Source organism: Anas platyrhynchos, chromosome 12 (assembly GCF_047663525.1).
Source record: "Anas platyrhynchos isolate ZD024472 breed Pekin duck chromosome 12, IASCAAS_PekinDuck_T2T, whole genome shotgun sequence".
NCBI lineage: Eukaryota > Metazoa > Chordata > Aves > Anseriformes > Anatidae > Anas > Anas platyrhynchos.
In genome coordinates, this window is record NC_092598.1 from 12,513,234 (window position 1) to 12,541,094 (window position 27,861).

Sequence of the window (27,861 nt, forward strand, 5' to 3'; positions counted from 1 at the left end):
CACCCAGCCTCCTCCCAGCCTGCGGGAATGGGGCGGGGGGAGCGAGGAGCGGCTGGGTAAGCAGGCGGGAGGAGGAAATTCTTGCGCTGGGAGGGTGGTGAGGAGCTGGAGGCTGCCCGGAGAGGCTGGGGATGCCCCATCCCTAAGGGTGTTGGACGTCAGGGTGGACGATGCTCTGATCTGATCTGGTGGTAGGGTCCCTGCCGTGGCGGGGGGTGGATTTAGATGGGGTTCAAGGTGCCTCCCAACCCATTCTGTGATTGCACAGCTACCTAAAAGGTGTGGGGAGCTGGGGTCGGCCTCTTCTCACAGGTACCCAAGGATAGGATCAGAGGGAATGGCCCCAAATTGCTCCATGGGAGGTTCAGGTTGGAAATGAGGAGACATTTCTGCTCAGAAAGAGCAGTCAGGTGTTGGGACAGGTTGCCCAGGGAGATGGTGGTGTCACCATCCCTGGGGGTGTTCAAGGAGAGGTTGGACCTGGTGCTTGGGGACAGGGTTCAGTGGGTGACAGCGGTGGCTGGACCAAGTGATCTCGGAGGGCTTTTCCAACCTTAACAATTCCATGTTCTTGGCCAAGCGTCCCACTGAGATGGAGGAAGGTGGCAGCTGCAGGAGCAGGGCCACAGTGCGGGGCTGGGCCCTTTGGGAACTCATAAAAAAATCAACTGTGTAGGCTGCTGGATTAGCTGCATGGGAGTCCCACAGTCCCCAGTGCATTTGGGACAAACACGTGGGCACTGCCCTCTCTGTTCAGATTGGGGTTTCAGCAGCCCTGTCAGACTCCCTCTGCTGGCACAGCCCTGGAAGGGGACATCTGGTGTGTGGAAGGGACAGACCACATCTGTGCCATGATGGGAGGCCCAAGCTCAACCCGGCCCTGCATCACTTTATTAGGATTAAAAAGCTCAGCGTTAAGCGAAGCACAGGGCATTTTGTCCTCACGTCTTTACAAGGAGAGGATGGATGGAGCTACCAGCTGTGACTGTGCTTAGGCTCCTTCCATCCCAATTTCTGGCATCACCAGACATGGGCTGAAGGGAGCAGACGAGATGACGACCCCCAGACCCCCACCCGAGGGTGGACGCAGCTGGTTCGTGGCTGTGGGACGCAGACCCTGGCCTGGAGGCAGAGCCAACGTGCTGTAGGCAGAGGGGGGAGAGGCAGAAACGCACAGAGAGCAGTTTTCAGAGGAGGTTCTTATTGAAGGGCGAGGAATTGTCACCTTATAGCAGGGGAAGGGAGGTTCAGAGCAGTGACAGGGGTCTGCCACACGCACCAACGCCACCGTGAATTACACTTGACAGATTTCCAGCTGCAAAGAGCAGAGCCCAGAGGGGAGCACGTTTTAGTAGTTACAAGTCCTCAGAGCCTTTATGGCAGTTGTCGGAGGGCAGCTTCAGCGCTGCCTGGCCCTGAGGTGGAAGAGGAGGGGAGCCTGCAGCAGGATGGGTTCAGGAGGACGCAGGAGTGATCCCAAACAGCCCCCCCTCAGCCCACCCCACTCCCTGACCGCTGCTGCCCGGGCGAGCAGCCTCACAAAGCATTCTCATGGAGAAACGAGCGTGGGGATGCCTTCGGTGCCTACGCAGGCAGGATGGCCGAGCGCTAACCGTTTGCTTCCTCCAGTGCAGACGGGTGCTGGGGCTGATGGGCAAAGGACGAGCAGCAGGGGAGGATGGCTGTGACACGGGGGAGCCAGCACTGCTGTCCCTGCTCCACAGCGTGGTGCGAGTTTGACTAGGCTTCTACAACAACTCATCTACAAGATACATTCAGCAGCGGCGTTAAGTGCTGTGGTTGGAAGTTTTCTGCTTGCTTCCTTTCCTTCCCCTTCTTCCAGCAGCGGGGAAGGCCGACAGCTCCAGAGCACGCTCTGTCTTTACTTGGTGACCTGGTGGATGGCGTGAGCCAGGTAACCTACGTTGCCCGACGTAACGCCCGCCATGGAGATTCGGCCGTCCTTTGTCATGTAGATGGAGAACTCCTTGATCAGCCGCTCCACCTGGGATGAAAGAGCAGAGTTCAAAATTCAGCCTGACCTCTACTCTGAAGATGTTCTTATGGAGAAAAACCTGTCCCTGGAGGCTCATCTGGCACCCACAGCCCATATCTTTCTGACAAGAACTGCAAAGAACACCTTGATACCAGGGGAATTGTGTTTACCTGCTCGGGCTTCAGCCCCGTGAAGCAGAACATGCCGATCTGGTCGGTGATGTGCTGCCAGTTGTGCGAGGATCCCTCCTTCTTGAGGTTGGACACCAGCTGAGTCCGCATGCCGATGATCCGGTCAGCCATGCCCTTCACCTCCACCAGCCTGAGAATTCAAGCCAAGACCTGCTCAGAGCAGAGCCGCGATGCTCCAATGCTGATCCCTATCCCCAGCTACCTGGGAAGCAACCCTTTCCACCTTGTACCCCAAAAACATGGGGTGTGAAACCCAAAGCAAAGCAAACCCCACAGAGCATGGACCTGTTGCCTCGGCTGGGCAGTTGCTTCTTTCTCCCAGCATCCAAAAGTGAAAAAAAAAAGTTATTTATTTATTCCGTTAACTGTTGGACACTACAGGAGAGTCTCACCATCTCTCACTGCTGAAAGCCACGGCAGAATTGGAGGCCTCACGGCAGCACTGCCCAAACCCACATCAAATAACACCTGGGGTGTGCAGGGGTCTCCCACAACGCAGACAGCCCCAGCTCCACGGCCGTGCAGCGAGGAGACATCTCTGCCAGGTCCTGGATCTGGCCAAAGCAGCGCAGCCCCAGCGAGGCCCCGACACACAGCCAGCCTTTGTCCCGCAGGGCCAGCTGCCGCCAGGGACCCAGCACCCTGCAGGAGCAGTGCAGGCTGATGCCAGGAGGCTTGGGGCATGAGGGTTACATTCCTCAGCCTTTATTCCCAGGGGACTTAAGCTTCCACTTCCCCCATGTGAGGCTCAACGCTAGACTTGTAGCTATTCAAGTGGCTACAACGAGTTAAATCAGTCTTTTGTGCTCCCCAGACAGGCAGCTCCGCAGACTTCAATCCTAGGGAAGCCCTGTCCTCTCCTCTAGAGGGTTTTCTGCCTCAGTAACGCAAGGGAAACCCGCGCGTGTGAGCAGGGATTTCCCCAGAGGGCAGCAGCAGCTGGTGGTGCTGACTGGAACCCTGCAGCTATCAGCACAGCAGGCTCGGCTTCACGCCTCGCCTCGTGGGCACTGGCAGCTCCCTCTTACCACTCCTTCCGCAGCTCGGGGGTGTTGAGGATGATGGAGGCGATGCGGGCTCCGTTCAGGGGCGGGTTGGAGTACATGGGACGGATGAGGATCTTCAGCTGCGACTCCACCCTCTTGGCTTCCTCTGCGTCGCTGCAGATCACCGTGAAGGCTCCTGCGCGCTCTCCTGAAACGGAGACAGCCCGGTCAGGTCCCAGCCCGTGGATATCCAGGGCTGGGGCAGGACTCCTCTGAACACCACGCTGCTTTAGCACAGCCCCGCTTTCTAATGGGGTTCCTCAGCTCCCTCCTGCGCCCTGTTCAGTACCACAGGACAGCAGCTGGCACTGGGAGAACACTAGGCATCTCTAGAAAGTCACCGGCTGCTAATCCAGCCTGGAATTGTCCCCGCACCACCCACCCAACTCACCGTACAGCCCCATGTTCTTGGCGTAGGACTGCGACAGCACGATGTTGATGCCCTGCTCGATGAAATGCCGCACGGCCCAGGCGTCCCGGTTGATGTCCCCGCTGGCAAAGCCCTGGTAGGCCATGTCGAAGTACACCAGGAGGTTCCGTTTCTGCCAGAGAAGTGACAGTGTCACCAAGTGGCCGGCTGAAGCTTGTGAAGCATGTGAAAGAGGGAACCCAAGATGTGGTTTTCCCAAGAAGTGCACAGCGTCCCCAGGACACCTCACTGCTCACCTTCACCGTGGCTGCCATCTCCTTCCACTGCTCCTGCCTGGGATCCACTCCGGTGGGGTTGTGAGCGCAGGCGTGCAAGAGGATGATGCTCTTCTCTGGGATTTTCTAAAGGTGATGGAACAGGGAATGAGGGATTGGCAACATCCAGGCACTCTCCTCAGGTGGAGAGGTGAGGCTTGCCCTGGATGTGCCCTGCAGGGCTCCCAGTCTCCACTCAGCACCTCACCCATTCCCCACCTCACCTCCCTGCTTCCAGCTGTGAAAGGCAACTCACAGAAATGTCGTCCATAGCTCCAGCGAAGTCGAGACTGCAGGTTTTGGGGTCGTAGTAGCGGTAAGCCTGGAGCTGCAAGCCCGCATCGCGGAAGATGGGCGTGTGATTGCCCCAGGAGGGTTTGGGTAGGTACACGTCGCGGCTGGACTTGAAGAACCGTTGCTGAGCAAGAAAAAGAGAGAGTGTTCAACAGCCTGGATCCAGCTCCCGCCAAAAGACGTCTCTTTCTTCCCCAGCCGGCCAGGGACTCACCAAAAAATTGGCTCCAATTCGCAGAGATCCAGTCCCAGAAATACCCTGCACGGTGACATACTGCGAGGAGAGGAACACGAACAGGAGTTTGAGCAGACTGAGGAGCCTGGGGGTAGCCAGCCAGCAGCTCAGGGGCACCAGCAGCCCCACCAGCCCTGCTTGGTGCCCACGTGCTGCCCACCCCCTGCTCCCCAGCCCGCTCCTTACCCGGCCGCTCTTGAAAGCCTCGCTGTTTTCACCCAGTGCCAGCTCTGCCGATGCCCGGGTGAAATCCGCCAGCCCCCCGATGGGCAAGTACTCCTTGTCCATCTTCTTAGAGGCTATCATGGCCTCCGCCTGGAAAGGAGGACGCAGGGTCAGCACGGAAAGCATCCCCACGGAGAGGACGGTGCGCAGCTCACGGTCGCTTCTCTTCGCATTTGCTCACTCAGAAGCAGCAAAGGCCGACAGGAGGTTCCCCTCCCCTAGGGCTCATCAGAGCCAGAGGAGCAGCACATTTTTGGTGACACCCTGCTTTTACCATGGGACACAGTCCCCCAGCAGCCACCTGTTCCCTCAGAGGAGAGCACCACTTCCAGCCCCGTACGAGCTAGCGCTGCTGCACAAGGACACACATTTCTTTGCCCACACTGGAACTGTCCCGCAGGACGGGGAGACTTGGCTGTTATGGAGGAGAAGAGGCTGTTTCTACACAGAGACACCCCAAATCAGGTAGGGCAGCAAGCCCTTCGTGGTGCCTTGTCATGCTGGGAAGGTTACTGAACTAGATAAGATTCAAAAATAAATAAAGAAATCCAGGAAACCCAGCCAATTTTGAAAGCAGCCTGACTGCCAGCCAGCGTTTGGAGGTGGCTGCCTCCAGCCTTGCTGATCTCTGCTCCTCTCCGGCAGAGCTGGCACCAGAACCAGTCCAAGTTTTTGTTTGACACAGCGTCAGAGAAAAATACAGCCACGTGGACAACTGGAGTGATCTGGGAACCCTGTCTGTGCTCTCAGAGCAGTGGGACGGACGCTGGCAGCGTTCACACAGCACCAGAAGCTCCTCCTGATGCCACCCGAGCTCCCTGGGCATGACCCAGCTGTGGTGCGGGCAAGGGACAGCTTCAAATCCCACACCAGCGGCCTATTTCTACCCGCAGAGCCCCCAAAGGCTCCATAATCCCCTCAAGGGCAGCGTCCACATCCAGCTCCCAGGCTGGCGTTTTAGGCTGGCTTATGGAGAAGCTGGCACAAAGGCTCAGCACAATTTCTAAGGCTAATCCGGCGAGGGGACAGCGTCAGCTCTTTCCTCGGCCCAGAGAACATCGGTTTGCTGAAGGAACACCTTGAGCTGTGCTGTGGGGCTCCTGGACGTCAGCAATAAATTAGACAGCCCTGGAAGGGGCCAGGACGAATATTCCTGGTTTTACCCCGTGTCCCAGAAGCGCTGGCACTGCCCGCAGAGCTACCTGTGTGGTGCCTGCTGCCCCGCAGCCCCCGGCTCACCTTGCGAACGCAGCTCAGCACGTAGGGCTTCCCGTTGTCGTCCCGGTACGCCCCCACGCCCAGGTTCATCTTCTTGGAGTTGGTGTCGCGCTTGAACGCTTCGGTCACCCCCAGGATAGGGTCGGGGGGACCCATCTCCACGTGGGACCACCATGAGCTGGAAGGGAAGGAGCTCAGGGTGAGGCTGGAGGACAGGGCAAAACCCCCCTGTGTCACCTCCAAGCATGGCAAGGACATTTTTGGGGGCCCAAGCAGAGCAGCAAGAGCGATGTTTTCGCATGGAGCACCTCACTGAGCTTCTTCTGAGATCCCAGAGAGGCTCTGGTGCATGAAGCCAACCTGCTGCTCCCACAGCGCTGCCTTCCTAGCAGCTATTTCCCCTCCCGGCCCTACAAACCCCGCCTGGCTGTAACACGGGGGCTGTTCTGGCAATCGGGCAGGACGTCTTCTCCTCACTGCAATGAGCTCCTCGCAGCCAAGCACGAGCCCTCCCTGCGTCAGCTCCCGCTGCCGGGCGTCCCGAAGGCAGCGAGCTCCTCGGGACGCCAAGGCCAGGCTATAAAAAGCAACTCCTTGGGCCCAGCCTCCCCCCGGCCCGCTCAGGCTGCTGAAAACAGCAAGCACAACTCACAAGTCCCCTCGTCTGGTTTAAAAACGGAAGTTTTTAGTCTCTCCAAACCCACGGAGGGATAATTAGGACTCGTTAAGCACGGGATCAGCCTGGCAGGATGAGTCAGTGGTTCCAGGACGCACCCCTAGCGGGACGCAGCACATCCCTGCGTGGTTTACCTGGCCTGTGGTTATTTTGGCCCTGAGGGCTGCCCACCCAGAGGCTCGCGGTGTTCAAGGCGTTCAGGTCCTGCACACCTCAGCAGGTCACAGCTGCTGCAAGCAGCGCTGATCCCGAGGGCATTTCCCTAAGCCCCAGGGCTCCCCAGTTAAGCGCTTTTGTTCTGAGCCTTTCCATCAGCTTAGGGCCGCTTTAGGGCCTCTTTAGGGCCGATTTTCTCCTTCTCAGCCCGAGGGCTTTGGGGTGAAGGCAACAGAACGGCTCCTCTGCTGCTCCCAGGGAGCTGGCAGGAGGAAACAGCTCCCGATGGGATGTCCAAACACACCCAGCAGGGATCATAAAAGCCTGCCCAAGGTGCTCAGGACCAGGGACCTAAGCCCTCAGGCCCTACTGCAGCCCTCGTTACCACGATGCGCCGTCCCTGCGCCGCATTCTAGTTTATTTCAGGCAATCCCTAGAGCGCTGCTCTCAGATAAAGGTCAGAGTTATAAACTGCCCAACCTCCCTGCCCACGCCGCGGGGCCGGAGAGGCGTTTCGGTGCCGAGCCCTGAGCGAAAGGCAGCTCAAGTTGTGGTTTCTCTGCTGGAGGTTTGCTCGGGGCAAGCCAGGAAAAGTTTTTCCGTCCACTTTTGGGCAGGAGTGAGTCAGCGCCGGGGCGTGGAGCGGGGCTGTTATCCTACAGCCTCCCTGCTCTCTGCCAGGCCCTCCTCCACGTGTGATGGGGGAAGAGAAAAGGCAGAAAACACAGCAGGAACCCCAAAAAGGAGCCTGCTAACAGCGTGTGTGGAACCCAGTGGTTGTGTACTGGGGCTCCAAGCAAACTTTCCTCCAGGCAGGCACTCACGGCTCCGCTGAAGGTTTCCTTTGTTCCTTTCCTTTATTCCCCACACCAGGAGCTGCTTTCAGAGCCTCTGCCAAAGCCCTGCAGCAGCTCCACAAGCCCCAGCAGAGCGCGAGGCCAAAGGCTCTGCGCCCGCGATGCCACAGCTACGGCAAATATTTACAGCGGGACGCCGCCGGGACGCTCCTGCCAGCCCCAAAAGCCCCGGGTGGCTGCGGGGAGCTGCCCCCTCGGTGGGCTCAGCCCCCGGGGTGTCCCCAGGTGATGCTCCGGGGGTCTGGCTGCACCCCGTGACCCCAAATCCATCCCTCTGCTGCCTTCAGAGAGGGGAGCCCGGCGCAGAACAGCTCCTGCGGGAACACCACGTGCCAGGCAGCAGCCCCTGACCCCATCTCAAGGTGCGTGGGGTCCTTGGGACCCCCTATCCCTGCTGTACACCCCCAGCCCCATTTCTTGGTGCTCAGGACCCCACCCCATTGTGTATACTGTACCTGGGACCCCACTGCACGCCCCCAGCCCCGTGCCCTGGTGCAGAGGAACCCCCTGCCCACCCTGGTGCCCAGACCTCCCCCACCCCATTGTGTGACCCCAACCCCACATCTCAGTGCACAGGGACCCCCAGCCCCATCCCATAGCAGGCAGCACCCCCTGACCCCAATAAAGCCCCCAGCCCCGTGTCTCAGCGCACGGAGCTCCCCAGCCCCCCTGCCCGCCCCCAGCCCTATTCCCCGGGGGGCAGCGCCCCCCGCCCCAATACCGCCCCCTGCCCCATATCCTGGTGCACAGGGCCCCATCCCATAGCAGGCAGCTCCCCCCCGCCCCCATACAGCCCCACACCCCCCCCCCAGCCCCCTGCCCCATACCCGGCTCTCAGCCCACCCCCCCCGCCCCATATCCCGGTGCCCCCCGCCCCCCCCGCGCTCCCCCCTCCCCGCCCCCTCCCCTCGCCCTCCACGCGCCCCCTCAAGGGCAGCCGGGGGCCGCCGGGCCCGGCCGCAGCCAATCAGAGCGCGCGCCCCCCGACTCGCCCGGCCGGCCCAGCCAATAGGCGCACTGTCTCCATGGCAACGCCGCTCCCGCCCCCCACCCACCGGCCTACGGGCCGCGCCGAGGGACATTCTTCCTCACCGCGACCCCCCCCCCCCCCAATGAGGCCGCCCCCTCCCCACAAACGGCGGCGGCCGCGTCCCGGAGGCGGCGAAACGGCTCCGGTGCCGCCCCCCCTGAGGCCTCCGGGCCTCACCTGGCGCGGGCGGCGGCGGCGAGGCGGGGGGCGGCGAGGAAGCGGCAGCTCTGCAGCAGCGCCATGGCGGCGTGAAGGCGGCCGGCAGACACAGCTCCCCGCGGCAGCGCACTGCGCATGCGCGGCGCCTCACAGGAAAGGCCCCGCCCCCTTTCGTGGCCCCGCCCCTCACGGCTCCGCCCCGCCCACAGCGCCCCCTGGCGGCCCGGAGGGCCCCGTGCGGCAGCGCCTGGTGGGAGGCACTGGGGTGTACTGGGGGGTGCTGGGCGGTGCTGCACCCTGCTGGGCTGTACTGGACGGTGCTGTACCCTGCTGGGCTGTACTGGGCTGTACTGGGCTGTACTGGGTTGTGCTGCACCCTGCTGGGCTGTACTGGGGTGTACTGGGCTGCACGGGGATGTGCGGCACCCTGCTGGGCTGTACTGGGCTAGACTGGGCTGTGCTTCACCATACTGGGCTGCACGAGGCTATACTGGGCTGCACTGCACCCTACTGGGCTATACTGGGCGGTGCTGCGCCCTGCTGGGCTGTACTGGGTTATACTGGGTTGTGCTGCACCATACTGGGATGCACTGGGCTGTACTGGGATGCACTGCACCCTACTGGGCGGTGCTGCACCCTGCTGGACGGTACTGGGCTAGACTGGGCTGTGCTTCACCATACTGGGCTAAACCAGGCTGCACTGCACCCTACTGGGCTATACTGGGCCGTATTGCACCATACTGGTCTATACTGGGCTGCACTCCACCATACAGGGCTGCACGGGGCCATGCTGGGCCATGCTGTGCTGCATTGCACCCTGCTGGGCTTCACTGGGCTGAGCTTGGCTATACTGGGCCGTACAGGGCTGCACTGCACCCTACTGGTTGGTACTGGTCTACAGCGGGCTGTACTGGGCTATACCGCACTGTACTGAGCTGTACTGGGATATTCTGGGCTGTAAAGGACTGTACTGGTTTATACTGGGCTGTACAAGACTGTACTGCACCATACTGGGCTGTACTGGTCTATACTGGGCCATACTGGGCTGTAGTTCCCATATACTGGGCCTTACAGGGCTGCACCACACCGCACTGGGCTGCAGAGGGCAGCAGTGGGACACACTGGGCTGTACAGGACTGCACTGGGCCATACTGGGCTGTGCTGGGTTATGGGGGTCTGTACTGCCCCATACAGCCTGTACCGGGCCATACAGGACTGCACTGGGCCATACTGGGCTGCATTTATGTCATACCGGGACATACAGGTACAGGACCACAGTGCGCCATACTGGGCAATACTTGCCTTATACTGGGCCTTACTGGTTTGTGCTGCAGCATACTGGGCTATATATGACCGCCCTGCACCATAGCGGGCCATACAGGGACATACAGGGCTGTGCAGTCCCCCAGTGTGCCACTGGGGATATACTGGGCCATACTGGGCTCCCCAGGGCCATACAGGACTGCACTGCGCCATACTGGGCTGTACTGGGCCATACTGGCTGCCCCCTGCCCACCAAGCCTGGACCCCCTTGGCGTCCCCTACATCTGCAGCCCCATGGGGCTGAAACCTGGTCCTGCCACCCCATTTCCCACCAAAAAAAAAAGCATTTTAGGGAAAAAAGAAAAAAAATGAATGAATGTTGCGATCAGTTTTTTTTTTTTCCATTTTTTTATTATTTTTTTTTTTGCTCTAAACCTATTGTTTTTGCCCTGGCGAGGCGGCCCAGCTGAGCCCCCGCGGTGCCGCGGCCCCCTCCCAGCTTTGTTTGCGAGCTCGTCTTTGGTAACCGAGAAAAAAAAAAATAATATAAATAAATAAATAAATAAAATCAACCCAAAATCATCCCCCCCTCCGAGAAATAAACGAAAACAACCGAAAAGCAACGGGGTGGATGGGAAAAAAAAAAAAAAAAAAAAAAAAAAAAAAACGAAATAAATTAAAAAAATAGATGTTTATGCCTGATTTTAACGGGGGAACGAAGCCGGGGCACGGGGAGGAGGAGGAGGAGGAGGAGGGTGGAGGGAACCTAGACGGGGGGCTCGCTGCAGAGCACGATCTCCAGCTCCTTGCGGTAGAGCCGGCCGCCGTCCGCCAGGCTCATGATGCTGCGGCGGTAGTTGGTGAGCTGCTGGATGCTCATCTCCTGCGGGGGGACAGCGGCTCGGCGGCGCGCACCCTTGGGTGCTGGGACCCCCCCCTCCCACCCCTGGGTGCTGGGGTCCCCCCCGTTCCCTCCGTTGAGGAGCTGCTGTCACCACCTCCTGCCCTCCCCGGGTAGGGACCGTGGGGATGGGGACACACGCGGGGTCCCCCCAGGCAGGAGGGACCCCCCCCCCGAGGGAGGTGTCCGTCCCCCAGGGCTCTGTCCCCCCCCCGCTGTCTTGTTTTTTACCTTCTTGTTCTTCTCGTAGAGGTCCTTCAGCAGCGCGTCCAGCTCGTGCTCGTCGATGAAGCCGCTCCCGTCCTGGCAGGGGGATGTGAGCAGGACGCCAGCCCCGGGACCACCCCGCGACCCCAAATCTCCCACCCCGTGGAGGAATCGGGACATCTCCCCGAGGAGACCCCCAAAAGAGCCACCACCCTCACCACAACCTCCCCAAAGCGTCCCCCAAGCCCTGCGGGGTGGGAACAGCGCAGTGCCGAGCTGCTCCGTCCCCATGTCCCCCTCTTTGTCCCCATGTCCCCCTCTTTGTCCCCATGTCCCCCTCTTTGTCCCCATGTCCCCCTCTTTGTCCCCTCTTCGTCCCCACATCCCCATCTCCTCACCTTGTCATAAAACGCGAAGATGGCGTTGAATTCCTCCGAGGAGAGCTTCATCCCCTGGGCAGGGGATATTAGGGTAGGAATTATATATTATTTATTATTATTTATTATTATTATTTATTTTATTATTTTTTTTTTTTTTTTACCTGAAACTTCAGGAGGAAGTTCTCTTGCACTGGCAGAAGCCTGAAAAGCAAGGGGTGGGTGGAAAATTGTGAGCCAGGCTTCCCCAAAACACCACCACGGAGCAGGCACCACCGCGGTGGGCGAAATGCTTGCGGTGGGTGCAGAGCCCCAGCTCGCAGCCCGCCCAATCCCTTCAGTGAGCTCAATTTGGCCAAAATCACTTTTTTTTCCCCCCTCTTTTATTTTCCAGGGTCGGTTTTGGGCTGAATCCATCCCCGAGCCACCACAGGGCATGGATGGGGTGGGGGCTTGGGGGCGCAGCGTGGTGTGGGACGGTGGCGCAGAGCGCACCCGACATCGCCCTTCCAGAACGCAGATTTGGGGCTTTTTTCCTTAAAAACCACAACCAGCGAGGCCACCGGGCATCTCTGGGGCTTTGTGTCCCTCCCCACCACCCCGCGGCCTTACCGGGACATCTCGGAGAGCCCCAGCTTCCCGTCCCCGTTCATGTCGAACATCCGCAGCTGCAGGACACAAAGCGGCCCCCGGTCACCCCCTGCCGCCCCGGCACCCCAAAAGGGGGGCAGCGACGGCTCCGGGCTCCCCCCCACCCCCTGTAGGGCCGGGCTGGGGGTGTCCCCCCTGCTCCGGCTGCCACCTACGATGGTCTGCGTGTACTCCTGCAGCTTGGGCTCGTCGTACGGCCGGTTTGCTTTCTTCAGCAGGTCGGACAAAAAGCCCTGTGGGGACAGGGACCGCGCCGTCCCGCTGGTTGTCACCCCCCAGTGACAACGGGGACGTCCCCGCGCCCACCCACCCCGCTTGCAGCCCACCTTGAGCTCGTTGGCCTCGATGTAGCCGCTGCGGTCCGTGTCGTACCGTCTCCACGCCTGGGAAGGAGCCGCCGTGAGCCCCGGCGGGTGGCCCCGCACGGATCCTCACCCCAAGGGACACCCCCGCGGGGATGGGGACCCCGATCCCACCAGCGAGCACCCCGCGTGCTGGGTCACCCACGGGGCAGGCGGCTTTGCACCGGGGTTGAGGCGCCCCTGTCCTTGCTGCGGCTCACTGAGTAGGTAATTAATCTTTAATTACCTCCCCCAATTAAACGGAGCTCTCCGCTCTGTTTTCAGGCATTGATACTGGGGTCGATTTTACCCCAAAATTTCTCAGGGATGATTTATCCACCAGGCTGCTTTCTGGGGCCGATTTTACCCCAAAAAGCAGAGATTTGGGGCTGCTCCTGAAGATCTCCTCTCCCCGCAGCGCCGAGTACCAGCGCGAGGTGCTGAGCTGCCCCAAAATCCCCCGAATTCTGGTGGATTTGGGTGGCAGTGGATGCGGGGCAGGTCCCCGCGCCCCCCGCCCCGCTCACCTCCATGAACTCCGCGCTGGAGCCCACGTGCTGGCGGAAACACAGCAGGAAATTCTCCTCCGTGGGCAGGATCTGGGCCAGCTGTGGGGACCGGGGGTGTCAGGGGGGGGGCTCCAGGAGCTCAGGGTGCCCCTGCTCGCAGCCCTGACCCAGCTTCGCCGAGCCCGGCTGCACCGCTGGTCCCGCAGCCCCATCCTCCTCCTCCTGCCTCGCTCACCTCGGCCATCTCGATTTTGCCATCCGCGTTTTTGTCGTATTTGTGCATGAATTCCTTCATCTTGTCGCCCAGCTTGTCCTTCCGCGAGTCCTGCCGGCAGTGAGACGGGTCGGGAGCATTTTCCCTGCCTCGCTGTCACAACCCCGAGCTCTTTTCCGTTCCCATCCCATCCCATCCCACCGCCCCCCCAGCCATGCCCCAGTGAGGTGCCCAAAATTTGGGGCAGGAAGGATGCGGGGAAGGAGGGAGCAAAGCCAGGAGAGCCCCTTACCACCCCGGCCCCTTTCCGAGCGCTTTCCAGCTCCTGGAAGAAGTTTTCCAGCTCTTTCCCTTCGATGTAGCCATTTCCTGGGGAGGAAATTAGGGAAAAAAAAAAAAAAAGGGAGCTAAACCCCTCGGGCGTTTTCCAGGGCAGGGATGTCCCTGGGGGATGTTTAATTAAACCTCTTGGTCCTGCTTGAGCATCCTCCAGCTTTTGGGAAACGGCGCAGCCCCGGGGTGGGACAGAGGTGGCCGAGGGCTGGGCGAGCATCCATAGCATGTCCCCCCCCCCAAAATCCCCCCAAATCCCCCAATCCTTCCCCATTTCAGCCTCAGAGGCAGCTCAGGACTCTGACCATCGGTGCCGGGGGACCCCATGGAGCGGCTCCACCACGGCTCCTGCAGCCGGGCGGGGGTCCCACTGGGACAAGGGCGTGGGCACCATCCCGGCGGGGGGATTTTGGGCTCCTTCTGCCTCCGTCACCCTCTGCTGGGCTCCGTCACCCAGCCAAGGTCACGGCCGCGGCGTCCCCTTCCCAGCAGGGACCTCCTCGCCCTGGAGCCTCTCCGGGGACGGGCACCAGCCCCTCGCTGCGCCTCTCCCGCTGCCCCCCGCCTGGTTTTGTCCTCCCCAACACCCCTTTTTGCCAATTCGTTTTGCCCTTTCTTGCCAGTTTGTTTTACCCTTTCTTGTCAGTTTGTTTTGCCTTTTTCCCCCCTTTTTTTTCCAACTTATTTTGCTCTTTTTTTTGCCCTTTTTCCTTTTTTTTTTTTGCCAATTTGCTTTGCCCTTTTCCCATTTTTTCCCAATTTATTTTGCCAATTTTACCTTTTTCCCCCCAATTTGGTTTACCCTTTCTCCCCCCCCTTTTTTGCCAGTTTGTTTTACTTTTTTTTTCCAATTTGTTTTGCCTTTCCCCCCCCTATTTTTTTTTCTGAATTTGTTTCATTTATTTACTTATTCCTAATTTGCTTTGCCCTTTTGACATTTTTTGCCCTTTTCTCTCTCTCTTTTTTTTGCCAGCTTGCTTTACCCTTTTCTTGCCCCCTTTTTTTTTTTGCCAATTTGCTTTACCTTTTTTCCCTTTTTCTTCCCAATTTGCTTTACCTTGTCTTTTCCTTTTTTTTTTTTTTTTGCCAATTTGCTTTACCTTTTCTATGCCAAGCTGCTTTGCCTTTTTTCCCCTTTTTCTTCCAAATTCACTTCACCCTTTTTTCCTTTTTTTTTTTTTCCAATTTGCTTTACCATTTTTGCCAAGTTGCTTTGCCTTTTTCCTTTTTTTTTTTTTTGCCAATTTGCTTTGCCTTTTCCCCCCTTTTTTCCCCAATATATTTTGCCTTCCCCCCCCTTTTTCCTCAATTTGTTTTGCCTTTTCCCTCCACTTTTTTCCCCAATTTATTTTGCCTTCTCCCCTTTTTTCCCCAATTTATTTTTCCTTTTTTTTTTTCCTTTTTTTTTTTTTTCTCTCACAACTCATCGCACTGATTCTTTTTCCCCCCTCTTTCTCGCATTCCCCTTCTCCTCCCCAGCATCATCATCATCATCAGGGCACGGAGCATCCCTCCCCATCCCATCCCACCCCAAGGACCCCCCCCCACCCTTTACCCCCCTCCCTGACCGTCACTATCGAAGTGCCTCCAGACGTCGAGGAACTGGGACGCGCTGAGCTCGGCCAGGTGCAGGTGCGGGGCGCGTTGCGGGGCCGCCCCCCCGTGCGGGACCGGGGCCGGGGTCGCCGCCGCCTCCCTGCCGGCCATGCTCCGCCGCTGCCGCCGCCGCCGCCGCCTCCCCCTTTTATACCGGGACCGGCCCCGAGCCGCCGCCAGGGGGAGCCGGGACACGGGGCGGGGGCGACCGGGGGTGGGGGAGATGGGGTGACACGGGGGGGGGCTCGTCCCGAGGGGGTTTTGTGCTCCACGCCCTGTCCTGTGCTGCTTGTGCCCCTCCTGCATCACCGTCCTGGGTCGCCTGGCTTTGTGGTGTGCCTCCTGTCCTTGTTCTAGGTCACTTGTCCCCGTCCTGTGCCACCTGCCCCCATCCTGTATCACCTGCCCCTGCCCCATGTCACCTCTCCCTGTCCTATGTCACCTGCCCCACATCACCTCCCCATCCTCACACCTCCCTCTGCCCTGTCCCCAACTCCTCCCCATCACTCTGTCCCTTCCTCCCTGCCCCACCAGCCCCTGCCCGTGTCACCCATACCTGTCCCCACACCCCTGCCCCATGTCCCAGTGCCATGTCACCAACAGGTGAGGGACAACGCCAGCAGCCAAGTGCCACCTGCGCCCCCCCAGACACAAAACCTGCCCCTTTTGGAGGAAGAATTGAGGACTTTTAAAACCAGGAGCAATCAGTTTTATCCCACAAAATCCCCACGTGGGGACATGCAGGATGTGGCCCCCGGACTTTGCCCGCCCTGATGGGGGATTTGGGGTGAGGGGGGAGCACTCCCTGCTCCTTGTCCCCAGATCCCCGGGTGGCAGGGACGCTCCCCATGCCAGGCAGCATCCCCTGGCTTCTGTCACCGCCGGCCGGTGGGGAGCTGTTGTCAAGGCTACGGGGGGGAAATGATAATTCACATCCCGAAGGCTCGGCCGATGATGGACGTGCTTAATTAATGACGAGGATGGACGTGCTTAATTAATGAGAAGGATGCAGGGCAGTGCAGGTGGGCACTGGCTAGGGGCTTCGCGTCCCATGGGTGACAAAAAGATGATCAGGGGGCCGAGGGGCTCCAGCTTTTGGGATTGGGTTTGGGGACATGAATACTTCCCTGAGCCCTGTGGTGCTGGGGCAAGATGCAGGCACAGGAGGGGAGATGCTGTGCCAGCATCCATCAGGATGGATCCAGGGCAGGATGCTGAGAGCAGCCTCAGAGTGGGCACAGAGGCCCCAACAGGTGCTTTTGGTATTCATTTTACAGTTTCTGCATCCCCAAAAAGCTTCCTTTTCCTTTTGGATCATGATTCCTCTTTCTAACCCCTTGCTTTTCCTTCCTCCTCCCTTTGAAGTTTTGCCACTGAGAGAGGTGAGAGGATGGGAACGAGAGCATCAAGTCTTTGTCAAGAAGACCTAAGTTTTGGGGAAAAACACACCAGAGCCCCCTTAGTTCAAATGCAGATTTTTGGTAAAGAGAAACATCTGAAGGAGTTTTGATAACTTGAAGGCAAAGCACATATGCAGGTGCCAAGTAAGAACAAGCTTTATTTCCTCCCCGTTTCCTCCCCACGCACTGTTGCAGTCCAACAGGCTGTGATCATGCATGAGCTTTCACCCCAAAAGCCCCTTCTGGAGGGGCTGGGGGCCCTGCCTGGGCAGAGGAGCCCCTCCAGCCACCCCCAGGCCGGTCCTGGTGCCTGGTGCCAGGCTATTTGGGGACTCCACCTGGCTCGGGAAGGGCCAGCACCATGCAGAATTTGGGAAATTACCTGGCCACCCTCTGCCCTGTGACAAGCAGGGGCTGGAACAATCCCAAAAAGGGAGCAGGTGAAGCTGGCTGTAACGTCACCTCAGCCAACACCACAAACCGCCGGTGCTGCAGGAGCTCAGATTTTGGGCTTCCAGATTTGTGGGCTTCCAGGGGCTTTGGAGCAGGCCCTAACCAGGCATCCCCAGCAGACACCGAGCCCCGTGCCTGTTTCTCATGGCTCTGGGGATCTGCCAGGGGTCGTCGGGGGCTGTTTGGTGCCAGAATGCTGCTGTGGCCTTCCTTGGCCAAGAGGACAGCTGGCTGCTACCAAGCGGCCATCACAGCAAATTTTGAAACAAACCCTGGCTGAAGCACGGGGACAAGACCCCCGGTATATCCACAACCACGACAGCAGGAGGGCACAACCTCACCCCAGCACTCTGTGGGGTCCCCGTGCTGTTATATGAAGGTCAATGGCTGCGGTCGGGGGGCTCGGGGGCTCTCCCCCAGGCGGGCGGTGAGGCGCGCCAGCAGCCTGCACAAGGCCTCGGCCCGCGCCACCGAGACGCGCAGCACGGCCTCATGGCTGGCGGCCTCGTGGCAGGCCTCCTCGGGGCTGCTGTAGCTCGTCGCTGCTCTGTTGGTGATGAGGGACAGCCCGAGGACACGCAGGCCACAGTGCCTGGCGACGATGACTTCTGGGACAGTGCTCATGCCTATGGTAGCGGAGGAGAGGATGGGGATGAGTCGGAAGGGTCGGGACGGGCACCAAAACAAGCTGCTTCAGTGACCCAGGACCCCCCGAATCACAGCCTGGAGGAACCTGGGGACCCCAACGCTTACCTCCCTCGTGCACAGGCAGGAAGCTTTCCACATCTTGCCCTTCCTAAACCACCCAGACTCCCATGGAGGACTGCTCTGAACAGAAGGGGCACAGTGCCAAGAGGGCCACAATGTTAAAAATAACAGAAAAGCACTGTTTGTGATTGGGTCCCACCAAAGTGGAGCCACTCGAGTGTGTTGTATGGGAAATATGCAGAAGGTTTTGCTGGGCCCCTTGTCCTGGGCAGCCTGAAGCACACAGAGCTGTAGAGCAGAGCCATCCTAGGAGGTGCACTAAGCAAACAGGAACACATTTCTCTAGGCCTAGGAGACCTGGATGGAGACTGAAAGACTGAGAAGAGTCATCCATGGGCAGAACGAGTTATTTAAGCTCCTGTCCGACCCCACAAGCCCAGCCCGTGCCTCTTACCCACAGCATCTGCCCCCAGGGCCTGCAGCATGCGGCTCTCAGCGATGGTTTCGTAGGAGGGACCAGCCAGCATGCAGTACACCCCTGCGTGGACGAAGCTCTGGAAGCCCAGCTCCTGCGCGCTCTCCATCGCCAGGCTGAGCAGATCTGGGTCGTAAGCATCAGACATGCAGGGAAACCTCACGCCGAGCCTGCAGGGCAGGAGAGGGCACAGCCAGGCTGGCATCACTGCCCCTCCTGCTGGGTCTGACCCCCCAAAACCCTCCGCACGCTTTCAGGAGCTCCAGGGCCACATTTAACTTTCATCCTGTGCTTCGAGGCTGGGTCTCCTACTTGCTCTGGATCCTAACTCAGCAGCTCAGTCCTGCTGAGTTATCCCAGTCCTGCTCCTGCCTGAGTCCTCCTATTGACTCACGCACAGCAGCAGCAGGTAGCGAGGGCTGGTGCACTGCTGCTAGCTGGCAGCCTGCTCCCAGCCACGTTCCCCAGCTCAGTTCAGTTGGGTGGATCCGGTCGCTCACCCAGGCTACTAAAGCTCTGGCAGCCTTTCATGTTCCTCCAGCTGAACGCTTAGGGCAGTAGGTGGCTTATTTTGTGCTCATAAGCCCTAAAACGTTATAAACAAACAACTTTCCTATCTGCTCTAAGGGAATAAGCATTCATCAGCATGAAAATTGCTTCCTTCCTGAAGGACACCCAGCAATGCCAAGGCCAGTCTCTAATTTACTAGATCAAACCCCGAGATTCTTGCCTGTATTCCCCTTCCACATCACTTCATTGCCTCCAGTTTTTCTGTTGTGCTCAGATAAACCCTTCCTGGTGGCTGAGCTGGACTGGCTTTTAGAAAGGTTTTGCTCTTGTGAATCAGCTTGCAAAGTATTTCGGGACCCTTTGCCCATTCTGACACCTCGGCCAGCACCACAGAAGCCCCCGGGCGCTGCAGCCCGCACCAGGAAGGTGCCTCTGGGGGCACTGAGACGTCTATGCTGCCTTTGAATGCCGTCCAGATGAAGTTATTGTTTGCTTTTCCTCCTGCTCCTGAGCAATTTATGCAAGTCCAGAGAGCTGCAAGCACTCCTCCCCACGGCCTCTTTGCTTTTGATCATTTTTCCTCCAGCCCCCAACAACACCTACGAAGACATTAGGATGTTCTGCTTTAGACGGGCACTGTCCTAGGCTGGAAGAGGCCATCGAGCTCAACCTCCTGCTCAAAGCATCTAAGCCCAGTGACAGCAGGAGCCCAGCGGTGAGGACTTGTCAGCAGCCCCTGTGCTCAGCCCGCAGGGAGGATCCTGCACACCCAGCACAGGATCCCTCTGCCCCAGCTCACGGCTCCAAGATCCGGAGGCCCCCAGGGAGGCTGCCAGGACAACCACCTCCCACTGCAGAGGAGCTGTGATGCTAATGAAGGCTCCCCAGTTTAATGAGCTTCTTACACAGGTGGCGTTGGTTCCCTTGTGGGGAGCTGGGTCCAACCTTCACCTCTCAGTATTCATCAGCAGGAACAACCAACAGCCTGAGGCTGGGGTAGGAAAGGATCCACTGGCAGCAAGGGGCTGAGGGCTTAGCCAGGGACTAGGAAAGATGCAATTAGCTGGAGGACCACTTAATTCCAGTGTGGGCCAGTAGGAGATGAAACAGGACTGGAGCTGAGCTGCAAGTCTGCAAATATCCCCCCCTCCATCCAACTGCAGAAACACTTTTTTGCTCACCTCTCCCCACTGCAGGAGGAGACCTGCTTACCTCTCATCGTTTGGCCCATGCAGTGGGTTCTGCCCTCCCAAGCCAAACATGCTGATGTGGTCCCTGATGAACATGATGTCCCCCACCTGGAAGTGGTGATTCAGTCCCCCGGCAGCATTTGTGGTAATCAGGACCTCCACCCCCAGGAGGGAGAAGACCCTGATGGGAAAGGTGACCTGCAGGGACCAAAGGCACACATCGGGTGAAGACCACGAGGCTCAGCTCAGGTGTTGGGTGTCGTTTGGTGTTCCAGGAACACGGTGTGAGGTTGGGCTTCACACGGGTGGGATTGCCAGATCAACTGAGAAGATGCGAGGATGCCAAGAAGGAAAAAATCAGAGTGGATCGCTAATGAAATTAAGGCTAAAGCAGGCATGAAGTAGCTGGTCAATTGTCCCTGTTCAATTACAGATAGCAGCAGAAAAAGACATGACGACTGTGACCAAGAGCATTAAGAGCGTAGGAAGGATGGGGAGAAAAGAGACAGCGCAGAGGGTTTGAACCAGGCTGCAGTGCCCTTCCTGGGGAGAAGGAGGGTTTGTAGGCAGCTCACGCTGTGCAGAAAGAGGCCTCCGTGAGCCCGCAGGGAGACAAACCAACCCTTGTCTCCAATTTTAAATTCCCCCTAATTTAAATAAAAATACCTTTAAAGTTTTTAAACATATTAAAAGCTAATTCTGAAATGAATACCATTAAAATCCAAGCCCACATTTATTACAGTTGCACTCAGGTCGAATAAATGCAGCACAAAAAGAATATGCAGATAATTTTTCCTTGCTGGCAAGGTCTTGCAGAGATCAAACCGCTGCTGATTGGAGAAACTACTTATGCACATGGACCTGGAGCTTAATTGATACACCAGCTTCTTTACAGCAGCGATGCATTTTGCAGAAGTACAGAGAGTGCCTTCTTCATTTGGGCTTATTCACACTCAATAACCTGCTTATTGGGAGTTAAGGAACTGCTGGGAACTGAAAAAAAAAAATCAAAAAGTTTGATTTTGAGGAGTAAGGAAAGAACTGGAGTGATAGCTGCTGCTTCTGAATGCGAAGGAAACTGTGAGCAGAAATAATTTCCTAACTATGGTCATTAGCAAATGAATTAATTTTAATAGACAAACATATTTCCATAACCTGGTTCTGGATCAAGTACATTAAAATAGTTTTTTTCTATAAAAGATGCGTTGCCAAGGATTACAGTTTGTATCCAAATGCAAACTGACCTTGGCCACAAGAAAAACCTCAAATCCAGCTAAATAAGAGAGGAGCCCCTAAACTATCAGCCAGTTTAGGGGCTGATATTTGGGTTTTCTAACAGAAATCTACAGATGGGCATCATAGGCAACATGAATACGTGGAAACTCTCATAGCTCCATGTGTGAGCTGGGAGACTACACCCAATTAAACTAGCCAATTTGTTCTTTCAAAAAAAAAAAAAAAAAAGCCTGAAACTATACAAATGTGAAAAGATGAAAATAGATTATTCCTATTAATCTGAATTTCCTGGCTGCTGCTTCAAACCATGATTGAACTGATGGAGTGGAGCCACATGAACTAACCTGCCTCGCACCGTACGTGGTGTTGTGGCTGCCCAACACCAGCTCCACCTGATGGAAGCCCTCACTTTCAATTCCCCATTTTTTCTTTTTTTTTGTGGGAGAAATCTATTTGTATGCTCAGTGCCAGAGCTATCCTGCAGCTAAGCATCAGAGCAAGCGGTGGCTTTCACCTCCTTGCAAAAACCTCTTTGGCTGCAGGAATGATCTGCTCGAGGACTCACCGTGCTGCCGGAGTACCCCTCGTAGCAGTGGAAGCGCCCCTGCATGCACACGCACGGCTGCCCGCTCAGCTCCCCGAACACCAGCCTGCCCGCGTGCCCTGCGACTGGAAGGGAACCGTGTCACTGCGGCTACCGGGCTCGGGGGCTTGGCTTCTGCAGGGGTTTGTCGGCTGATTATGGGTTACAGCAGGGCCAAGAGCTGCAGAGCTGAGGGCTGGAAGGTAAATAGCAATGGCAAAGTATGGAACCATGCCAATTTTTGTTTGTTTGGGGGTTTTGTGAAATCTTCCTTGTCCTACGGCTCAGCCTGATGAGACCACTGCTCCCGGAGCGCGCCACCAGAAGGAGCTCTGGCAGTGTGAGGGGCTGGTGGTGGTGCATCTGAGATATCGATTTCTGCTCACTGGCAGGGGGACCAAGAGCACAGCATTTCTCATTGGGCCCTACAGAGCCGTGAGATGCTCAGAACAAGCAGCCAGGCGTGAATTTGCACTGACGGCCTGCAGCTGATATTCCCATTTCTTGAGTTTCCTTCTATCTAAGGAGGCTTTTCTTTTGGTTATAGAATTATAGGAATGTTTAGGTTGGACAAGGCCATCAAAATCACCAAATCCCACCACTAAACCACGTCCCTTAGTGCTTCATCCACACGTCCCTGAAACACATCAGGGATTGGAGACACTACCACTTCCCTGGGCAACCCATTCCAATGCTTGGCCACCCTCTCCATGAAGAAATTCTTCCTGACATCCAATTAAACCTCCCTTGGCTCAACTAGAGGCCGTTAATCAACTTGAACCCTTCTTGGTGATAGCACAGCCATTAATTTACAGCTATCACATGAAGGTGTGGTACATGGACGGGACAAGGGCTGGTGGATGTTACTGAAGCTCTGTGAGCGCACATTGCCCCACCGAGGGACCCTTTGTGCCCAAAGCCAAGAGCCGAGGGAAGGGCTGGGTGCTGGTTTGAGTTGTCTACGTCTCTCTTTCTGCTGCTGGATGGGTTGCTGATGCCCGGGGTTGTGCCAACCTGTGCTCCGTGGGAAGTGGGGGATGTCCTCGTACGGAAAGACTGCCTTCTTCTCGAGCACATCAGCCAGATCGCCCAGCCCAGACCCGCAGATGATCGCCGTCTTCGGGCGCTGAGCAGTGCGGGCTCGTATCCAATCTGCTGTTTCCTTGCACACCTCGTAGCTGCTCCTGCAGAAGGAGAAGAGGTCAGCGAACCTGTCAGCCCATCCGAGGAACAAATTTCAAAAGGTAACAGTCCTGAAAAGGTGCAAAGGAAAAAAAAAATCATTAAGACTAAAATGATAGGAGCTTCACTGCTATTATGGAAGATGTTTCTCTACAGCAAACACTTAATCTCACATTTTACCCCAGGCCACTGGCAAATCATCTGAATCCTCTCTGCCAGTTTTATTCTGAAGCGGAAACTGGCTAATGATACCTCTATAACACAAATGTCACAAGGCATTACAGTTCCTGCTTCTGATGCGTTCTGGTCTCTCCCGAGTTAGTGAAGGAATGGAAAAGCACAGTCTGAAAAATTTCAACCTCTGTGTGTGCATGGGGATGTCCAGCCTGTGACAGGTCCAGGGGCAAGCACCATCTGCAGAGGTGGGGAACCCAAGCTCCAGAAGTGTTGGGGGCTTCTTTCCAGACCTGTCCATGCTTCTCAGACATCCACCTGCTCTGTACCTGGTGGTTTCACTCGAGGATGCTGAACATGGATCTCTCATTCACCCTCTCCCCTGGGTTACACCCAGGCAGGAGGCCCAATGGCACAAGCCTACTTGAAACCAGAAATTAAGCCCACAAATTGGGGTTCCTGGGTTTACATTGTCTGTTTTCAATGGGGATGCTTAGATAAGACCCAAAAATGCGTCTTATCCAGTGCTGAGGCACATTGTTGGAAGGTGGGATGGGAGAAGCTGGCATTGCATTGCCTGTTTTGTACCTCTCTCTGTAAGAGAGACAGCTTTGATATTCAGCCTGGCTTCTGTTCTTCAGTGCAGTATTCTTCAGATGCATTAGTCAGTTTTGAAATGCAATCAATAGAAGATTAATCCCATAATCCTGCTTAAAACAGGACAACAAAGACACTTTCCAAAAGTCAATGGCAAGGTTGATTGGAAAGTCTCTTCAAAAGCACGGGCGCTGATAGCATTTCTTGGTAGCAAATTGGTCATTGCCACCGATGGGTGCAATTAGGGGCTGCAACCAACACAGGTGGGGCATGAAAGGCTGATCTGCCTATTATGGGCTGCCAGGGCCAGGCACCACGATGGTGAAGGTGATGTAAAATCAACTGAAGACACTGATAAACAGTAACTTCATGATTTTTTTATTTTTTTTTAACAGGTCTCTTGTTTCTAGTGACCTTGTTTGTGCTGCAGTTCTGCTGCCTGCAGCCTTGGAGGATGTGCAGAAAAGCTTTCAAAGAGTTGCTCTGCATCCCAGGAGGTCTCAGGCCACTGACGAACAGGACCTAGGTGTCAGTGTAGACTGGTTCATCTAACTGGAGCATCACATTTGAGCACAGGATCTCAATTCTATCATTCTCTTCCTTCAGGCTGATGAGGCAGGTAGTTACTGCATGGGCTTCTTCTGCGAGTTTTTCACCTCCTAGTTGTCCAGTGTCTGGTACAAACATGCTCCTAGTTAGGATCTGCGATGTCAAAAACACTTGAGTATCTCACAAATTTGTGATCCAACGGGATGAAACAACTTCCATGGTCCTGAGTTAAAATGAAGAGCCATTTAGCTGAAATATTTTTCAAAGGAGAAGTCTGGAAATGAGTGTATTTACCATAACATGTTGCTTAATTCTCCAAGTGCACCCTAAGCTCTTAAAATAAGCAAAAGGTATCAAACTGACATTATTGAAGCCTACACTCGTCTAGCTGTATTATCCCTTGCCCAGCTACAGCTGTCCCAGACAACAACTCTAAAAGTGCTTTACATATATTACGGAAGGACTCCCCACACATTCCTGTTGAATTACTGTAACCTTTATTTAGAAAAACTATCGAATAACTGAAACCCTTAAAAGGAACCAAGAGAATTTCAGTGCAGCTCCCAGGCTGATGAGGCACCTGTGGCAGATGAGAAAAATAATGAGGTCAGCAGCATCCGCTCTCTCACTGACAACCAGTCCCCAATCTCTTTCTCTTTTTGCATTTTTAAAGAAAGGTTCACACGCCCCTGAAAAAATACCATTTAAATAATGGACATTATTCCTAAAAGCCCAGGAAGCTCGGGACGGGATGACGCTGATTCAACAACAGCTGAAGACAATGGGATTGACTGAGCTGTGCAGACTTTTGGGAGGGGGATTTTTTTTTTTTTCTAGTGCTGTCCCTAGCGCTGAGCTCCGTGATGCCCAAATCCATTTGCTGTGCCTGCCTGCGAGGCTTTCTGCTGGGCTCCCAGGAATTTCCCGGGTGCCCAGCAGCAGGAGACCACGACCCACGGGTCAGTGAATGCAGCATTCAGACTGCAAGTGCACAAGCCCGAGGTCCACGCAGGGTTTTTGGCAGCCTGAATGGGTACACGAAGCACAAAACCCCCCGTAGCTGCTCCACCTCCCACCACGCACACCTAATGATAGTGCTCAGCGGCATCACTTTGGATTAAATCACAGGATCAGCTGAAAGCACAATCCCCTGCATTGTGAGCACTGTCATCCGCTGGAGAGCCGCATCTGCTGCAGAGCACAGGACTGCCACCGATGACAGATCCTTTATGGCACAACCCCCCCCCTGCTCGTTTTGGATGCCAGCAAATCCGTGTAAAATGCAGCTGTGCCACACCAAGAGATGGAGGTTTATATTTCAGAGAGGGGCACACGCCTGGGCGACCAATGCCTCTGCCTCTGCTTCAGGTTTGCACCTCCTGGCCACGACCTCTGCCAAGGTCGCCTGCTGGCTGCCGAATTTCGTAACGCCAGCACCTGACGCGGGCAGACGGCCAATTTCTCTCCGGTAATGAGATGTTTGCTCCCGAGCAGCCTCTGCCTGATGGCAGGAAGGAGGAGAGGGAAGCAGGGCAAGGCAGCGTGGCGCAGCTCCCCCATCCCCTTCCAGCCTCGCTGTCCCCATTGCATGGCGCCTTACCTGTCCTCCTCCGCACGGGCCATCTTCCACCCTGGCTACCCAAAAAGAAGGGGACGGCTGCTGGAGATGGAGCCACGGCTGTTGGAAAAGGGCAGAAAGGCCGAGGAGCAGATCCCCACGGGATGCCCCCAGTTGGGACCCGTGAGGCTTGGGTCCCTGAGGAGCTGGGGACATCAGCTGCTCTGCTCTTGTCCCCACAACGCCGAGCTCTTCGGAAAGCTGACGTGTGCACTTTTATAATGCGGGTGAAGCCTGGAGAAAGTTCACACGCAACTTTCCAGCAGCCTCTCGGAGCGGAGCAGCTGACAGCAAATCTGCATAGGTGTCACCTGCTGCTGTGACATCCAGACCCCTGGGAGCACACAGCGCAGGACAGCCCGTGCCACACAGCCCCGTGACAAACGATGAGACATCCCCGTGTCCCTTATCTGCCCTGGTCCCCAGCTCCCCCCAGATTTTCACTCATTTGATGGTTGTGTCCATCTCAAAAAGAATTACTGCCTCCAGCTATTCTAAGCCTGTTCAGCTGATGATATTAGCAAAGACAGAATAAAAAAAATAAATAAATTAAGGCCCCACCCTACACCTTTCTGATTTCCAAAGCTGCTTCCAAGGCAATCAAGTGCCAAAAAAATTTTGCAGATTGGTGATGAGGAGAGAAGAGATGCTACGTGCCCTGGGTGAGAGGCTGCAGCTGCAGTGTGCTTTCACACCTTGCTGGATCCAGAAAGGCCTCGTGGAACTAGAATTTATATTTATAAGTATTCCAGGCAGGGAGAAAGGCTCAATCAGAGCTTGTCAACTCTGAGACAAATCAGCCAGACATAAAGAACTTAGAAAATTGGGCTACCCCAGGTTCAGGTCTTGTAATGTTTCATAGGCCTTCCGTTCAGGTTTGCGTGTTGGTCCTGAAGACCACACATCAAACATCGCCTTGGTTGCCCCGGGAAACTCTCAGGGAACTTCAAAGTCAAGCAGGGAAATAAATGCAGAAAGAAAAGCCTGGGTGTTTTGAGAGATACTTCATGTTGGAAGGAGCCTGCTCCAAGGCAGAAACCCACATCGTACCCCAGCACGGGCTCAGGTCCTTAAAAACAAGCAGGATTTAGGCATTAAGAGTAGCAGAAAGTTCTGTTGATAAGAGGTTTTTGTCGAAAGGCACAACCGGCACCGCAGAGCAGAAGATGAATCTGAAGAGGAGCCGCAAGCGCCCTTTCCCCTCAAGTTCTTGACCTTCTCCCTTTCTTCCTGGTATCACGCTTCATCTCCTGAATCACTTTCTTTCAGAAAGCTTCCCAAGTCTCTCCCAAAAAGACCAGCGGACGTGGGTGCTGCTGCTTCGGGAATCTGTCGTGCACTGCTGCACGGGGCAGCAGAGAAAAAACAACCCCACCGTCTCCCTTCCCACCCCCTCCTTCTTCAGCCATCCCCCCTTTTCTTTTTCTTCCACAGCAGGCAGAGGACCTTGCATTTTGCTGCCACTCCTCTGAAAGCCATCGTCTGCCCCCGTTCATTTAACGGAGGGAGCAAAGCTGGGCCTCCAGCGTTGGTTTTCCACGGAGTTCTCTGGTATCAGCAGACTTCTGATGCCCCCAAGATATGTTCCCTTATTTAGCCTTAATCTGATTATGTTCATTAATCTGATTTCTTTTTTTTTTTTTTTTTTTTCTGCAAAGGAGCCAAGATATCACCCAGCCTGAGAGCTCTCCCCAATTTGTTCTTGTCTAAGACAATCTCCTCCCTAGCTGGGATTTACATGGAAAACAGGATTACCAGAAAGGGACCATTTTATCTATCTTCCTGCAGCACCTGTTATTTAACAAAAGTTGCTTGAGGTTTAACCTGTGATGGTGCATTAGCCAGACAAGTACAAGATAAAGGCTCACCCTACTAGCAAAAAACGATTTCAGCATCGAGGGCATTTGTGCCTCTTTAGAGAGGAAAAGAAAAAACTAATTAAACCTCAGCTCCTGTATAGGCACTGTGGAGCAGATCTATCCGAAATAAGTTATTGAATAGATTGTATAATCCTTAAGAAAGAGTAT

The 27,861-nt window shown here is 56.0% G+C and overlaps 3 protein-coding genes and 1 long non-coding RNA gene across 4 annotated transcripts; 1 reads left to right on the plus strand and 3 right to left on the minus strand.

Annotated features, from left to right (window-relative positions):
• Positions 1–1,181: 1,181 nt before the first annotated feature.
• On the minus strand, positions 1,182–8,943 carry GOT2 (glutamic-oxaloacetic transaminase 2). The gene is made up of 10 exons (XM_038185457.2): positions 8,786–8,943; positions 5,911–6,067; positions 4,633–4,761; positions 4,426–4,485; positions 4,174–4,335; positions 3,900–4,004; positions 3,625–3,775; positions 3,216–3,381; positions 2,167–2,317; positions 1,182–2,005 (listed from the first exon to the last, which is right to left on the minus strand). The coding sequence occupies exons 1-10, from the start codon at positions 8,902–8,904 to the stop codon at positions 1,883–1,885; spliced, it is 1,323 nt and encodes a 440-aa protein (XP_038041385.1). The 5' UTR covers positions 8,905–8,943; the 3' UTR covers positions 1,182–1,882.
• Positions 8,944–10,403: 1,460 nt separating this feature from the next.
• Positions 10,404–15,294, minus strand: CALB2 (calbindin 2). The gene is made up of 11 exons (XM_038185458.2): positions 15,132–15,294; positions 13,523–13,599; positions 13,252–13,341; positions 13,035–13,115; positions 12,493–12,549; positions 12,322–12,399; positions 12,128–12,183; positions 11,680–11,719; positions 11,537–11,590; positions 11,163–11,234; positions 10,404–10,913 (listed from the first exon to the last, which is right to left on the minus strand). The coding sequence occupies exons 1-11, from the start codon at positions 15,268–15,270 to the stop codon at positions 10,797–10,799; spliced, it is 861 nt and encodes a 286-aa protein (XP_038041386.1). The 5' UTR covers positions 15,271–15,294; the 3' UTR covers positions 10,404–10,796.
• A 936-nt stretch (positions 15,295–16,230) lies between these two features.
• PNP (purine nucleoside phosphorylase) lies at positions 16,231–26,217 on the minus strand. The gene is made up of 6 exons (XM_027466376.3): positions 25,817–26,217; positions 22,729–22,898; positions 21,697–21,800; positions 19,918–20,093; positions 18,175–18,365; positions 16,231–17,638 (listed from the first exon to the last, which is right to left on the minus strand). The coding sequence occupies exons 1-6, from the start codon at positions 25,837–25,839 to the stop codon at positions 17,382–17,384; spliced, it is 921 nt and encodes a 306-aa protein (XP_027322177.3). The 5' UTR covers positions 25,840–26,217; the 3' UTR covers positions 16,231–17,381.
• LOC140003521 (uncharacterized) lies at positions 22,826–25,839 on the plus strand. The gene is made up of 2 exons (XR_011812329.1): positions 22,826–22,958; positions 24,063–25,839. It is a non-coding gene; the product is annotated as an uncharacterized lncRNA (long non-coding RNA).
• Positions 26,218–27,861: the final 1,644 nt, after the last annotated feature.